Source organism: Paramisgurnus dabryanus, chromosome 12 (assembly GCF_030506205.2).
Source record: "Paramisgurnus dabryanus chromosome 12, PD_genome_1.1, whole genome shotgun sequence".
Taxonomy (NCBI): domain Eukaryota; kingdom Metazoa; phylum Chordata; class Actinopteri; order Cypriniformes; family Cobitidae; genus Paramisgurnus; species Paramisgurnus dabryanus.
The window spans coordinates 17,319,453-17,335,718 of NC_133348.1; the positions used below are offsets into that span (position 1 = coordinate 17,319,453).

Here is a 16,266-nt window from a genome sequence, read left to right on the forward strand (position 1 = left end):
CATGAATGCATCTTTCTTAAAACTAATGCCATTAATCTGAGTGCGTCATTAAAGCCCAGACGCTCTTTGCGTGCCAGAGAGCGAGAACAGGACACGCGCTGGTTTTAACCCTCTGCGCGCTAACAACCTCTCTAGTGCAAGGAAATGTCAGAGGTAGGGCTGCTCAATTATGGGAAAAATCATAATCCTGATTTTTAACACGATTACTTAATGACTGTAAAAACATGCACCTGCGCAGACACACGCAGCGCACATAAAAATAATTAAATGCATTTGTTTAGTGCTGTTGCAGAAGGTTACACGTGTCAAGCAGTGGTGCTCTCAGAGGTGCCTTTTTAAACACACTGGTCCAGCGGAACACAATCATATTTTAAACACGAGGGATGTATTGCTAAAACTCCTTGAAAAGCATATCATAAACAGGATTACTATCTGACTTCAAGTTCAGACAGAGCGCAGCGAGAGTGGCGCCAATATGCAGCGGGTTATATTTTAAACAAAATGAATAGTTTGCCTCAGCTCGCATGAAACGCATTAAACCGCACAAATACATAAGGATTACTACTTCAGTTTATGTTTAGACTTCGGACAGATGCGAGAGCGCGTGCATGTGAGACAGAGGGAAGCGTAGCTGCTCATCCACGCGCTGGATTTAGGTGCTAGAACGAGTCCGAGACGCGCGCATTAAGTGCATCTGCGTGCAAGAAGGAACTCTCTCTCTACAAGCTCTCCGCGTAAAGTGAAGCACAAACCCTCATGCGAGGAAAAGCATGCAAAACTATGATGATGATGATGATGATGATAATAATAACAACCATTCGCCAACTATCGTCATGACTATCGCCATGAAAGCCTGCCATTGGCGATATGTCGGACGATCGTCGATACACGATACTATCGTCTATCGGCACAACACTACTGGACTGGTTCTGTTTTTTCGCTCTTCTTTATTCTTTTTTTTTTAATGTATTATAGAAGTATCGGATCGGGACTCGGTATCGGCAGATACTCAAAATCAAATGACTCGGACTCGGACTCGAGGGCAAAAAAACCTGATCGGGACATCCCTAGTGTTTTCCTTTAAGGTCTCACAAGCGAGCCAAGTTTAAATGTATTCCACGGTCATTGTACATTCATCTTTGATTCACTATGAGGACTTTACTGATAAATGGACATGGCGTTTACCGTTTAAAGTATTCTGCCAACAAATCTGTATTTCTGAATTTCCTGAGTTAGAGATTAAGCAAATTTGAAGCAAACGTTTTTTTTTTGAAGAACATATAATACGTGCCAAGAGCTTTCGGATAATATCATTATCTCGTTTTTGACTGAGGTGGCGTTTAGTGGCTTTGCATCAGAGCTCTATATATTAAAGTCAACTTATTTTCTTCCAAATACAAATTCCTAGGAATCATCAGTAGACGTTATTCCATTGAAAAAGTGCTTGTTTTGTAATTATTCATCGAAATAATTTATGCTTTTCCTTTTCGGCTGACGTACCTCAGCACTGCTATTATATGTCAAATTTGATAAAAGCTAACCTGTGAAATCCCACCCCTGAATTTATTCCTTATCTAAATGTATTTCACTCATTACATTACATAATTAGAATAGATAGCAAACTTTGTTTTATTTAGTTATATTCACAAATTACGTAACGCTACTTAAAGTATCTGTACAGTCATCATACCGGGAGGATTTTACGACGTTGAATCCCATGTCATACCCCTGTGTTTAAAGGCCCAGAAATCATATTCAGATCTTTTTGTTAGTTTTGGTGGGGAAGAAAATAGACTCTGATTGTAATCTAATACCAACGCATGTAACCTCAACGTCATAGCTGTTTCTTTTTTCTCCACCATGTTTGACGTCGTTCATTCTGGCATGTCATCAGAGCAGTGCATTTTGGGAGTGGGCATGATGTCATCATTATTCTCGTGTATAATGCCAAACATAGTTTGTTATACTAGCTTTTCAGATGTAGATCCAGTCTTGGTGCAGAAGCTGAAAGCACTCAAGACCTGTCTCTCCTAATATCGTCTCACTTAAAAGACTCCACGAGTGTTTTTGTTCAGATTTATAGTGTTTTTAATAACTGTACTCCTACTTACAATATATCCTGGAATACATATTCAGTTGATTATATTCTGGGCACGCTCCTATGGAAATCTCTAGCCCTAAATAAAATAATGCTTGACACAAGTCCACCGGCCCCAAGTTTAATTCTCAGTAGTGCAATACAGTTTAAGATGGTCTCATTTGTTACTTATAGCCAGAAAGTAGGTTTGGATTTGTGATCTGATGTTGGAACAGCGTTGTAATCAAAGGAGTTTAATGTCAAGGAGAGTGCTAATGCTCATTTCATACAGTCCAGATGTACTTTTGGGAGGTGTTCCAGTAGAGTCTGATGGAGTTGATTCTTCATTCTGGGTGGCGTCGTAGAGCGAGAGGTCAGATGAGAAAAAGGGTTAGGGAATATTCTCTCTCTCTGCCATGAAAAAATCTGTGATTGATTGTTAATGAGAGTTTATGATATTAAAAAATAAAGGGAGATGTTAAGTCAGACTTAATTCATAGACTTGTTTACCTGTTTTTCCATGTTCTTATTTGATATGTTTCCCAACAGGAGTACATGGTGTACCGCAAACATACCTACATGCGACTGGACGGGTCATCCAAAATTTCAGAACGCCGGGACATGGTGGCTGACTTCCAGAGCCGGTGAGTGTTTGGCTAGGTGGTTCAAAGAGGGCGGCAGCTGTCTGACAGCAAGGATTGGGAAAGAGTCCGTTCTTAAGCTTAATTGGGGCTTGTTTTTCCAAAATGTCACCAAGCGTAAATTCCTCTCCGGTGGTGGTGTAAGGCAAGGAGGTTTCTCATGTGCCTCTCTGTCTGTGTTCTCTCTCCCCACCCTCACTCAAGGTTTCTGGTTTGCATTAGCGCAGCTCTCAGTGGATCCAGTGGGTTCTGGTTTTTATTTTGCAGAGGAGCGTGTTGTATATTGAAACGTCTGTCTGTGTAAATCCTGGGTGGTTGGGCAGGGCCCTCATAGAGCGTGATCTGCCTGCGCTTTATTTGCTTTCTCTCACTATTCCGGTCTCCCTCCCCTTTTGCAGGACGGATATTTTTGTCTTCCTTTTGAGTACCAGAGCCGGAGGTCTGGGGATAAACCTGACAGCTGCAGACACGGTGAGACCATCAGCACATCATGATTACCAGATTGGCTTCCCCCCACGTTCATAGGCCATGACAGCCTCTGATTTTGTATCAATTCTGAGACATTTAGCCCTGATGCAATAATAGCATATGAACCATTTGACTTTAATATGAACTTAAAGGGGACAGAGAATGAAAAACCATTTTTACCTTGTCTTTGTTGAATAATGGTAGTCTACCTGCATTCACGAACATACAAAAAGTGCTAGACATGTTAAACATCTCAGTCTCATAGAAATTCCTCTTGTAGAAATGTCAGCCAGAAAACGGCCCAATCTGAAAAACTGAAGCTTATGACATCACAGGCATCTCACTGCCCCTCCACTTTAAAATAATTGGCTAATTTTTTTGAGTGGCAGCAATGTCAGCCAATCAGTAATGAGATTGCAAGTTAAGCCAGTAGGGGGAGCCAAATAGGTGCAAAACCACTTGTTTAAAATCCTCCACCCTAATAGAGTTATCTGAGAGAGGTTTTTAGGAAGCTTCTAAGGCATTACAGACCCAAACAAAAACATTTCACATCACAGAACAAGGATAAATACCCCGTTCAATCATTCTATGTCACCTTTAAAAAAAAGAGAGAAGATTGAAAATGTTTTAATTTTTTGTTTCAGATCTTTATTTTAAACACTTTAATCAGAGTTTTGACTTTTGATTGTAGCCAAGAATGTAAAGCTACCAACAACAATATTTCTTTTTACAGATTAAATTTAAATTTAGGGTGGGTTAATAATAAGTAGTTGTCACAATAGTAGGCTTTAAAAAATTATGCCACTGCAGTCTCAGTTTTTCTAGACATAAAGAATTATAAATATCGATAATTTCAATACATTTCTATTTAGTTACATACTACATTTATATTATTTTATCCTAAGTGACTTACAGTGCATAACAAGTAGGGATGGGACGGTATGGAAATTTCATATCATATCATTGTAGTGACCAAAGTTATCACGGTTATCAATATTATCATGGTTTTGTTAAAATGAGATGGAAATGTTCAAAAAGAACTGATACACAAACTGAAAACATTTGAACAAGTTTTATTTTTGAAAATCACAATTTAATATTTCATGAGCCTGAAATTATTTCTGTGGTAAAAAAAATACGTTTGTTTACCGTGAATGAATACAATACATTATCTCTTAAATGCCTTCTTGTGCAAAAATCTATGTTGCATGTGCGCGCCTGCGTCAAATTGATTCCTGGCTCGACAAGATTTAACTCTAGTTTTCAAAATCATGGTAATCAAACACGGTTGTAATGATAATTAAATTTTAAATGATAATACCAACCATCAGGACATTTTATCGTGGTAAATCGTGAAACTGGTAAACGTCCCATCCCTAAGGTATACATTTTATCTGTATGTGTGTTCCCTGGAAATCAAACCAGTGAGCTTTTGTGCTGTTAATGTAATGCTTAACTAATGGCGCTTTCCCATTGCATGGTACCCCACAGTTTGGTTTGGGTCAGATCGGATCAGCTCACATCACTTTTGGCGCTTTTCCATTGCATAGTACCCCACGGTTTAGTTTAGTTTGGGTCGGGTCAGCTCACCTCACTTTGGCATGGTTAGCTTTTCCATTGAGTTTAGTATCACTTCGGAGTGGGAGGGATTATAGGCGTGTCGTTATTTTTACGCTGCCTACTGCTGTGACATCATACTCGTGAGAGCGTTGTTGTACATTCCCATACATTCATTTATTTCTCAGTCTGCCACAAAATTAAAATTGACCACCACAAATAGATGTTTGCACATCGCGTTTATAACTACCTCTGTCTCGCATGACAGTTTCTGCTCAAACACCCGACCCGTGGCGTCAGTCGATGGCGCTCCGCTGAGCCTCATTCAAGACGCATTTAAGCATATATAATGCGGACGTGCACGTCGCGAATGTGCCGCCACAAACTGCAAGTCTTGAAAAAACTGTTATGGTGTCCCGGATTCTCAACCTGCGGATGTTTTTCATCGCTAAAAGGGTGTTTGGAAACTTATAGCAGAACATAGATAACAACATGTTTGCTTGAGACAGCGCAAGCTAGCAGTAAGCTAAAGCTAATATTTACATTATAGCGATGACGCTGGTAGTGACGATTCTCTCAGACCAATCAGTAATCTACAGTGTTTTCGTGTCTAAACTAGTGGGGTACTATGCAATGGAAAAGCGCCATTTGTCTTGGTTAGCTTTTCCATCAAGTTAAGTAACACTTTGGAGTTTGAGTGATTATAGGTGTGTCTTTATATTTGCACTGCCTACTGTGACATCATACAAGTGAGAGCGCTGTCTGAATGCTATACATTCATTTAACGTTATTTCTCAGTCCGCCACAAAATTAAAATTGGATACCAAAAATAGATGTTTGCACATCATGTTTATCACTACCTCTGTCTCACATGACAGTTTCTGTACAAACACCCATGGCGTCAGTCGACGCGCTCCGCTGAGCCTCGTTTAAGTTGCATCTAAACATATATGCGGACGTGCGTGTTGCGAAATGTGCCACCACAAACTGCAAGTCTGGAAAAAAACTGTTATGGTGTTCCTGATGTCAACCTGTGGATGTTTTTCATCGCTAAAAGGGAGTTTGGGAACTTATAGCAGAGCACAGATGACAACGTGTTTGCTTGAGACAGCGTAAGCTAGCATAAAGGTAAAGCTAATCTTTTACATTATAGCGATGACGCTGGTAGTGACGATTCTCTCAGACCAATCAGTAATCTACTGTGTTTTCGTGTCACGTTTGGTATCAGCTCCGGCCGCTTGGAACCCCAACCGAGGTGGTACTTAAAAAAGTATCTGGTACTAAGTGGAAAAGCTCACAAAAGTAAGCTGACCCGACCCAAAATCAACCGTGGGGTTCTATGCAATGGAAAAGCCCCATAACCGAACTACAGGAACTTGCTACTAAGAGTCTTAACTAAATATTTTTCAACGTTGATAAATCCAGTAATTGTTTAATCCCCATTCAAGTGCTTATTGTATGAACCTATTACCCTCTATAAACACAACTTTTCCATGCTGAATTAAAAAAGCAGTTGTATAAAGTCAGCCAAAAGGTTTAGATGTTGCCAGATTGTGAAAGCACTCACCGGTGACTTGAAAAACACTTAAACGGACTGTGGGCAGTCTGCGTGTGCGCCCTAACGCTGAGACTAAACATTTAAAATATGTGTGCAGAAACTGAACTACCATCTGTGAAATATCAATAAATTACAGGACAGAGTTTATATGGCCGACCATATTGTGTGTCTCTGCTCAGGTGATCTTCTATGACAGTGACTGGAACCCCACAGTTGACCAGCAGGCAATGGATAGAGCCCACAGGTTAGGACAAACCAAACAGGTCACAGTCTATCGGCTCATCTGCAAGGGCACTATTGAGGAACGCATCCTACAGAGGGCCAAAGAAAAGAGTGAGGTGAGGACACTGTAACCAAAATAGATCCTGGTTTAAGCAGTAATGTTGTAGTGGCTCCCTTAAGGGAGATAGTTAAAAAAATGTAATTCAGTTTGAATGAGTTTTTATTATTATCCAAAATTACCTATTCCTTGGTAAGTTACTCCTAATTTTCAAGTTCAACAACTACATTTATCTAGATTTCAAACTTCACACAAGATTTAAGGTTCAATGAATATTTAGTCTATGGTTATAACTATCAAGTTACAGTTACACGTAATTATTCTGTAATTACATAGTAATTACGCAATAATAGATTTTCTAAACTCTCAGATGTGGTTTAGGACAGTGAATGATTATAGTCAGATTATGTTTCTGTGAACTCAAGAGTTTTCATCTCTTTTAACTCTTTATTCATTACATTTATTTAATCACTGGCTGTCTTAGTAATCACTGGCTCGATGTCTGTGGTTTCTCGACTGTAGATTCAGAGGATGGTGATATCTGGAGGAAACTTTAAACCTGATACTCTGAAGCCGAAAGAGGTTGTCAGCCTGCTGCTGGATGATGAGGAGCTGGAGAAAAAATGTAAGTTGCCGCTCTGTTGCAATCTTAAACGAATGAAGAGCACGAGTTTTTATAATTTGAATTAGGGAATGAAAGAGTGAGTTGGCAAGGTTTTCTGTGCTCTGATTGGCTGGTTTAAATGTGTTTGTGAGCAGTGCGATTACGGCAAGAGGAGAAACGTCAGCAGGAGGAAAGCAGTAAGGTGAAGGAGAGGAAGAGGAAGAGGGAGAAGTATGCAGAAAGAGTGAGTGCCCATATTATGTTATTTGAAATGTATTTCTAGACTTCACATTTATTCATGCAATCCTTTAACGTGTAATGATATACAGTTATGCTTTTACATTGTTATACAATTTGTTATTATAAATGTTTTATTCTGGTCCACATAAACGCTCATTTAAAGAAAGTGTCTGCAATCCTACACAAATCTATAACACACAAAGGTCCTCTTTGTGTATTGAAATGACTCTTTTCAACCTTCATGTTTCTCTGTATTGTTTTTCTTCCTGTTATTTAGAGGAAAAAGGAGGATGATCCCGACACTAAGAAGAAGAAGGACGGTATGAATGTGGTTATTCCTTATGTCCCATCCGCAGACAACTCCAACCTGTCAGCAGATGGAGAAGACTCATTCATCAGTGTAGACATGGACTCAGCCATGCCCAGCCCCTTCAGTGAGGTGAGATCACGGGAACTTTAAACTGACTTAAGACTGTGTGATAATCATACATTTTTTGGAGGGGTTTAGACTGAATTGAAATAAGTGTGTTTTGTATACTCAATTGTACAATATGTTGTACCTTCTTACAAATGTTTACAAAAATATACTCCATGAGCCAACGAGTCACTTGTGAAAATAGAGAGCTTTAAAGTAGTCAGCTTACTCTCATTCACCTGCTACCTTGCTCCTCATCATCCATCTTCTACTTTTGCTGTCTCTTCGTCGTGGGGATGTCCATCTGTTCCTGTCTCACCTCTAGAACTTTGTGTCTCTGCAGATCTCCTTGAGCAGCGAGCTCCAGCCCAGCTCTATTCCTGCAGATGAGAGCAGCAGTGATATGCTGGTTATCGTGGATGAGCCCACATCTTCTGCTCCACAGTCCCGTGCTACCAACTCCCCTGCCTCCATTACTGGTTCTGTGTCCGATACCATGAATGGTGAGTATCTTCATTCTGAATTATTTTTGGTTTGGCATTAAAATTAAAACATTATAGACAGCTAAGGTGTCTTACATATAAACTACACTTTTTTACTAGTTGACAAAAAACCTTATGTAATTGACTTGACATGCAGCATTGCTCTGAGTCAGTATTTTTCACATTTTTTTGCGTGCACCCTCCTTGTGTAGGGTGAATCCCTTTGCCCCCCCCCCAAAAAGAACATTTATGACGTAAAAAATTACAAACTTAAAATATTAAATGATACATCGTAGTACTGTTGGTTAGTAGCCTTATTTTTCTGATGTTTAAAGGAAATTTTTAAGATGTAAAATAAGTCTTTGGTGTCCCCAGAGTGTTTATGTGAAGTTTTTGGCCCAAAATACCATATAGATAATTGTTAAAATGGCCACTTTGTAGGTGTGAGTAAAAATGTGCTGTTTGGGTGTGTCCATTAAATGGCAGTGCTGTGGTTGGATAATGCAGATTAAACAGTGGTATTATCCCCTTCAGACATCACAAGGGGAGCCAAATTTCAATGACCCTTTTTTTTCACATGCTTGCAGAGAATGGTTTACTAAAACTAAGTTACTAGGTTGTTTTAAGTTGATAGAAGCACTGGGGGGTTAGCCTAGGCTTGGGTACTGAAACCCGGTGCGGTTATGGTCGGTATCTACCGGACCAAATCAGAACACAGATTTTGGTGCCTCGTTTCGGTGCCTCTTAAATTCCTGAATGGTCGACTGACATATTTCTTTCTGTGGTGCAAAACGCTTAATCACACCGCACGCTAGTGAAATTATACTGCACTCAGTAAATAATTTTTTGGCTTACAAAATTCATGTGAATGTGAAAGTCAGAAAGCTTAGATAATACATAGGATTCAAGTTTCATTTAAGTTTCACTTACCTTAGGTGAGTTTGTCCATGTTTTATATTGTTGTAGTTTTATATTGATTAAAGAAACCGCAAACTAAAATACACTTGTATATTAGTGTATTTTATATATATATATATATATATATATATATATATATATATATATATATATATATATATTAAATCTAAGGATCTTTAGATTTTTTTGTTGTAAGGCAGAAAAAATGTTTTCCATCTATTTGTTGTTGTTTTGAGTCAGTTAACTAATTTATTGTTGTTCCGTTTTCATAAAAAAATTATTATGAACAAATATTAAGCATTTGTATTAATGGCAAACTATGTCGTTCATATATTTGGGTTTTGCCAGAAAGCTAATATTGTAACATTTCTTCAGAAGATTTGCTGAAACGTATTACTTTACTGATGTTTTTATCAGAACTGCAGCTGTTATCGGCCTTTGAGATGGGACGCGACAGTAAAGTTCATGCGGAAAGCGGCAAAACGTGTGTGGTTTTACAGGTGGTTAAAAAAATATTTGGGGTGAAATCCAAATGGTGTTTTTGCGCCCTTGAAGGGCATTTCGGAAAGGGGATGTTGCATAAACAGTCGATCCAAATTAAGAGAAAAAGACGTTGTATTTCATTGCTATATTCACAAGTGTATTTTAATTGGCCAAACTATGAGACAATTGTGCAACTTCCTCTAGAGTTTAGTGTATTTTATAAAATGTTAAAACACTGGAACCATCTCACGCCCCCCAAGGGGGCCCGCCCCACAGTTTTAGAAGCACTGCTCTAAGGGGCCGTGTAAACCAAAACGTTTAAGCCCGTGGCCGGCATATGTTTTCAATTGTTTCCAATGAAAGTGCCGGCCCTCAGTGGTTTTCCACTCCCAGTGCCCAGAGTTGAAAAATGTTTAACATCAGGTGAAACGCTCAGCTCGTCAATGTCACTTTACACTCAGCCGTCCAATCACAGTGGAGGAGGGGTGGGACAAATATTACAACAACCAACTGCCGCATCGTTCAACAACTGATAAACAAAGCAGTTAATGCTACAAATAAAAGGTAACAAGGTTGTATTTAAATGGATTTGGCTGCAGGATTAGCAATACAAATAAGCAGTGTTGCTAAGTTATCATGCTGAGATTGCAGAGGTTTGTGGGATATAAGCTTGCCGATGACAGGTGAAAAGTACTGCGGCTGCGAAGGAGACAGGGTTTGTGTGAGTCTTGCCTGCCTAAGCCGCAGTGACTAAGACACCCTTGGCATGCAACCTCACACCGAAGTAAAGATTAGTGGAAGATGACGATAACAGTTCATAACCATCAGCAGAAACACACTGATGTTGTTTGGCTGACACACAATCCCTTAAATTGATGGTGGACCTTATTTTGAGTCTGGCCGGTAGGCAGGCAGTTATTATTTTATCGTTAGATTTTCCAAACCAGTTACAAATACACGGTTCTCCTCAGGTGTCTCCTCGCAAGATGTTTCCAGTCCAGGCAAGGGAAGGTCTGGTCGGAGTCGGGGAAGACCGAAAGGCTCTGGAGGAACTGGAAAGTCTTCAGTAAGGAAGGGCAGGGGACGGAAGTCAATAGCGGGTAGCGCCGCAGCCATGGCAGGGGCGATGGCAGGGGCAGCGGCCGCCTCTGCAGCCGCATATGCGGCGTATGGCTACAGTGTTTCTAAAGGTAACAAACTTCAAATGTGCTTCAAAAAAGGCCTGCAACTGTACAGTTCTTCCAAACAGCTTTGAAACGATTCATCTATTGTTTTTTTGTGTAACCAACCCTCTTCCAGGTATTCCAGCGAGTGGCTCCATACAACCTGCTCTCATTCGTTCTTCAGCCACACCTGCCTTTGTTTCGGCTGGCACTTCTTCCCCGCAGGCTAAGGGAAGCGCTATGACCACCAGCTCACAGACATTAGCACACGGCAGTTCACAAAGCCATCACAACCCTATTAAGAAAGGTAAAGGACCCAGCAACCACAGTGGGCGGTAGCAGCCTGCGTTAAACTAGTAGTGTGGCCAGTACATTTTTAGTCCCAGGGTAACAATTCTCATGCTTATGATTACACCACAAGCCCTGTCATCACAGTGAAACCCAACCTGATGCCCATCCTGGTTTAGTAGCGTACCCTGATTTGTATCCATTCCAATGATGGCAAGGAATATGAAAGATTAAACGCTTTTCCAAAAGCAAAGCCTTTGGGATCCATAACAAGAATTTAAATATCTTATTTAGGTGATTATTCCTTCATGCATATAAAACAGAAAATAACCATTATAAGGGTGACAGAAGTGTGTTATATTTTAACAACTGTTACTTTTTTGCTGATGACCAGGGTTGAATTAGAGATATTAAAAAATCATTTCTAGAATTTGTAATAAAGACGACATGAGCATGAGCGGAAATTCAAAAATGAGTATAAATGGGATAAGGTTTCGAGGGTATTGATTGAGGACCCCTGGAACAAATTCTTTACCATATGACCATATATGAACAGATAAGACTGCTTTTGTAAGATTGCTCTTATTTTTGTAGAACAAATTTGGTGTGTTAAGTGTGAAGAATACCGAATGGCCTTCTCTCTGTTTATTTGCTGCATATTCAAAGATTTTGGCTTAAATGCTAATATATATTTTCTCTTGGAAAGAGTAAAATAAATCAATGTGTTTTGTAGTAAATACAATGAAAAAATTCCTGAAGTGGTGAATGCTGCTGAAAATTGTCACTACGCAGAGTCCAATGTGACACAAAATATTTGGATGTGAAATGTATCATAGCTTAAGTTAAAACTTAGTAATTTATGATGATTTGTGCTATATTTGTGTGTATATTGTAATGAAGCCGTTTTATTTTTAAATAACACAATGAACCATTCGTAATTATTTTGCATTCGTGATATACAGTATGGCTGTTGTTTTTGAGAGAGGCTTAATTTGTCTTGAAATGTGATGATAGATGTTATATGTATATAAATACTTATAGGGTATCTTCCCTCAGAGTTGTCCATTTCATCCGCTTGTCTATTTTTATAAGTTTGTGTAAATACGTAATGACAAATCCGCACTGGCCCTTTTAAATACTAATAAAAACTGACTCAATTTCACGTTTTTTTTATGTGGGAAATGATTTGTGCCCAAGACGTATACCAATGTTGCATTCCTACGTTTTTTACAGTATAATAACTAGAATTATTCAGTCAATGGCAGACTAGATGCAAGTTGCGTATAAAAACATGATTATCTGAACTTCTGAAAACAAGGGACAATGAATCTCAAAGGGGTGATTCTCACGAAATCCAGACTTAGGTGTCCAGCATAAATTTTTTTGTACATGAACTTAATCTATAAACAATATTTTTAGACGATTCAAAAATGTTTTACTATAGAATTATTTGCATTTTTTAGATTATCATTATAAAAAATTATCATTACCTAAATATATGCCTTTACAAACTCATGTTTCGGTAATGAGAACTAAAAAGTTGTCTAGGTACTACGACAAACTAAATTTCAACTTTGGAGAGAAAAATAAGAACTGCTTACCTGGTAGCCATCCTGGGTGTCACAGTCAATTATGTCCCTTCCAACAATTTTTTTTTTTTGAAAATGTTAGTTCCTTTAGAGCTTAAACAATGATTGAAAATTGTTGCGGAGGATGAGAAAATTGCTCTTGGACACATTTACCAATGATCACCAAATACTAAGTTTCTTTACTGTAAATGATTATAATATAACATGCACTAAAGCTTTTTATTTTTTAATTATAAATATTTCCATGTCAAAGAACCCAAATCCAATCATGGACACGTTGCGGTAATGAAAATTTTCACCTTAAATGTGGAAAAAACAACAAAATTGGTTTGTATGTCATCTGAAATCATGTGCAAAGTAGTACGTGAAAAGATGTTTGTAACTGTATGCTTCTTGTTTTGATACTCTTACTTTATCAAAATGTTTCATGACACCTCATAAGTCTAATTTTCGCGAGAATCACCCACATACCAGACTAGCAAGACACCAAAGACACTTGATTATGAGGATATAGCTTCTCAGATTTTAATGGTTTAACAGTATGTGCAAAGGAAATGGTTGTTTATTGTACAAACTTTGGCAATACATTGTCACACAAGCATGCATTTACACTACAGTATCACACACTTGGATCAAAACCCATAAAAGAACATGACATTATGTATGTATAATGTCACATTACACAACAGAAACACAGACAACTTAGACCACATTCCCTTATAGTAGTGTTCCCTTATTACAGTAAAATTGAATTTAATAGCTTTATTTACTGGGAGTGCATTAATTAACAGCTACCACATCACAAACAGCAAATACTCTTGTTAGGACCTTTATGCTAAGTGATAGCCTGTGACATAGTTAAAGCATTACAGAAAATAAAGATTAATGGGCGGTAAACAACATGGGTTGGATGATGGCAAGAGCAGCCTCCTCGATGGAGAACAGATGAGGGTCATCCACATCTGGGCAGCTCACTCTCATGAACTCGGCCAGGCGAAGCAGGTACTCGATGTTGTAGCCAGTCTTCCCCTTGCACACGGCGATCTGTGCTGCGATTTCCTCTATGCTGGCCGGCCCCAGGTACATGGGGTTGTCGACCGTGGCGATGTAAACCAGAGCCTGGACAGGCAACTGGTTCTTTCCTTCTGGGAAGAAATCTACAGCCTCGGTGAGGTAGCCACCCCTCACCGCCTCCCTTACATTCAGGTACTTGAGAGACTCCTCGACCTGAGAGCCAGTCACCTCAAAGGCAACACCCCAGGTGCACGCCTGTACACAAAAAGAATCATTTTAGTCACATGTTAACATGTACATTTATTATATAGTGATGATAAATATGGTGCTGAAGAACAAAAATAGCTTATTTGAATATTTAAAAAAATAGGAAGTGGCACTTACGTCATCCTCCTCGATGAGCGTCACCACTCTTCCGGGCTGCAATGGAAATACGGAAAGGTTAGTACGTGGCAATGAGAAAATTTGTGAGGTAATTACAAACATGCATTAAAAAACACACAATAAAATACAGAAACTCACCATTTCATCATCTCCACGATGGAAATTATCCCCGTGCCAGAAGCGTCTCTTGTATCCCTTAATATAACCGACCTTGCTCCTCTTGTACTTGAAGTCAGGTTTCCAAACCAACGAGCCGTACCCGAAGATCCACAGGCTGGATTTTCCAGCAATGATGTCTTGAGGTTTCATCTTTACAGGATAGTATGAGGACAGGAAGGGTAACAAAACGAGATGGTATTAATGTTACAACCGCTTTTGCGCAAAATGACTGGGCCGACGGGCTAACTAGGTAGCTAGCGTTAGCTTCCTCCGGTCAAGGAGTAGAGGTATCGGTTGGCTCAAATCTATACCGCGGACGGTATCAGAGCCCAACTGCTTGGCAGTTGTGATGGTAAAGTCCCGCAAATCGCTTTTCTTTGCCTGGTGCATGCCGATGCCGTGCAGTTACCGCATCATTGCATTAAAACTCCATATTGGCCTCTTCGGCTCTTTCAATCGGAATAAAACACGAGCGCAGTTGCTAGCTCACCAGCTAGTCTTGTGTTTACAAACAACTGGTTATCGCCAACCACACGACACTTTAAATGAATCAATTTCAATAAGGAAACGCGATTGTTTAGAGGACGCTTCGAGGTCGCGCTGTGTCGTCTCTGGCGAATGATGAAATGATGGCTGGTTTGAGGCGGACTATAAGCGAATGTATCAATGGGCGTATCGGACAACCGCTCACAATACTGACCAATGATAACGCAGGTAGGGCGGGCATATTGTCTTTCAGCCAATCAAAGCAGGATAAACCTGCATTCTTCTCTTATATTATAGGCGGGCCAGGTGTCAGTCACGAAATGTTCTCAAGCTCATTCGTCAACAGATCATGCTGTTAAAAATCTTTGCTGGCTGATGCAATCTGTGACCAGCGTTTCAAGCACAGTATGTCCTGAAACTATTGCATCAGTTCTTCTAAGAATGATACTCGATTCCCAGATCTGGCGGAATATAGGGATATATGGTACATTTTAGTATAGTATAGTAAAGCATCTACTTGTGATCCCCCCAGTATTACAATATAAGAACACATCAAATAGTCAAATACATCAAAACAACACACAACACGTGACCCTACTGAAAAATCCAGCTACGACCAGCATAAGCTGGTAAGCTGGTTTTAGCTGGTCTCCCAGCTTGGTTTTAGCTGGTATTGCTGGTGTAGCAAGCTGGTCTTGCTGTGTTTTGGTCACTTTTTAAGGTAGTCTATCTGTGTTTTGGTCACTTTTTAAGCTGGTCTAGCTGTGTTTTGGTCACTTTTTAAGCTGGACTAGCTGTGTTTTGGTCACCTTTTAAGCTGGTCTAGCTGGACAGGCAGGAAGGACCACCTTAGACCAGCTACTGCCGCCTTAAACCAGCTAAAACCAGCTACCAGCTTATGCTGGACTTTTAGTTATAGCAACATCTTGTATTTTCTCTAATAAAATCTGAAAATAAATCCATTTAAATTTAGTCGCAGAAGAAATAAAGTAAATACGGTTTTATTTTACAAATCTGTAAAGGTCAGTTGCAGTCTTTGCTGTATCTTATGATGAAAACAAGTGCTGTCTGTTCAGTACTAGACTTTGTTTACAGATTATGATAAGGTTAATGTGTGTTAGTTATAAACATGATAAGTTATTTTGCAACATTTTGTCTCTGAAAAGTATTTCGAGTGCATATATTTGTTTCTCTTCTGAGTTGCATCACCTCAAAACAAATATTTATGCATGATCTTGTTTTCGGTCTTGATGATTCAAGTATGATTACGAAAAATGTTTTTCCGTACTGATTCATTCTTACATATCTGGCCAGCCTGAGGATTAAAACATGACGACATGATCAAAACTGAACAAAACAGACTGGTCAAACAGGGCAGAATTGAACAAGGAATGTACAATATACAGTTTTCAGATTACCAACCCTTGTTATAATTCATAACATTACAATGGCTCACCAAA

General features: G+C 39.3%; 2 protein-coding genes across 2 annotated transcripts in view; one reads left to right on the top strand and one right to left on the bottom strand.

The window, feature by feature from the left end:
• The window catches only part of ino80 (INO80 complex ATPase subunit), a 49,067-nt gene extending 36,731 nt beyond the window's left edge, over window positions 1–12,336 (top strand). Inside the window, exons 28-36 of the mRNA XM_065255836.2 lie at window positions 2,627–2,721; window positions 3,117–3,189; window positions 6,481–6,639; window positions 7,104–7,206; window positions 7,341–7,429; window positions 7,703–7,864; window positions 8,184–8,343; window positions 10,695–10,913; window positions 11,023–12,336. Of these exons, the coding sequence (XP_065111908.2) occupies window positions 2,627–2,721; window positions 3,117–3,189; window positions 6,481–6,639; window positions 7,104–7,206; window positions 7,341–7,429; window positions 7,703–7,864; window positions 8,184–8,343; window positions 10,695–10,913; window positions 11,023–11,225 (1,263 nt within the window). The 3' untranslated portion in view covers window positions 11,226–12,336. The remainder of the gene's footprint in view (window positions 1–2,626; window positions 2,722–3,116; window positions 3,190–6,480; window positions 6,640–7,103; window positions 7,207–7,340; window positions 7,430–7,702; window positions 7,865–8,183; window positions 8,344–10,694; window positions 10,914–11,022) is intronic.
• Window positions 12,337–13,263: 927 nt separating this feature from the next.
• On the bottom strand, window positions 13,264–14,959 carry chac1 (ChaC, cation transport regulator homolog 1 (E. coli)). The gene is made up of 3 exons (XM_065256922.2): window positions 14,300–14,959; window positions 14,162–14,197; window positions 13,264–14,032 (listed from the first exon to the last, which is right to left on the bottom strand). The coding sequence occupies exons 1-3, from the start codon at window positions 14,468–14,470 to the stop codon at window positions 13,646–13,648; spliced, it is 594 nt and encodes a 197-aa protein (XP_065112994.1). The 5' UTR covers window positions 14,471–14,959; the 3' UTR covers window positions 13,264–13,645.
• Between the last annotated feature and the right edge of the window lie 1,307 nt (window positions 14,960–16,266).

What these genes read in the sequence shown, in the direction of transcription:
- chac1 (XM_065256922.2), bottom strand. Translation starts at nt 14,470, where the DNA reads ATGAAACCTCAAGACATCATTGCTGGAAAATCCAGCCTGTGGATCTTC. An exon ending in ATCGTGGAGATGATGAAATG is followed by an intron (nt 14,198 to 14,299) that starts GTGAGTTTCTGT and finishes TTTCCATTGCAG; the next exon opens with CCCGGAAGAGTGGTGACGCT. An exon ending in CGCTCATCGAGGAGGATGAC is followed by an intron (nt 14,033 to 14,161) that starts GTAAGTGCCACT and finishes TTTTGTGTACAG; the next exon opens with GCGTGCACCTGGGGTGTTGC.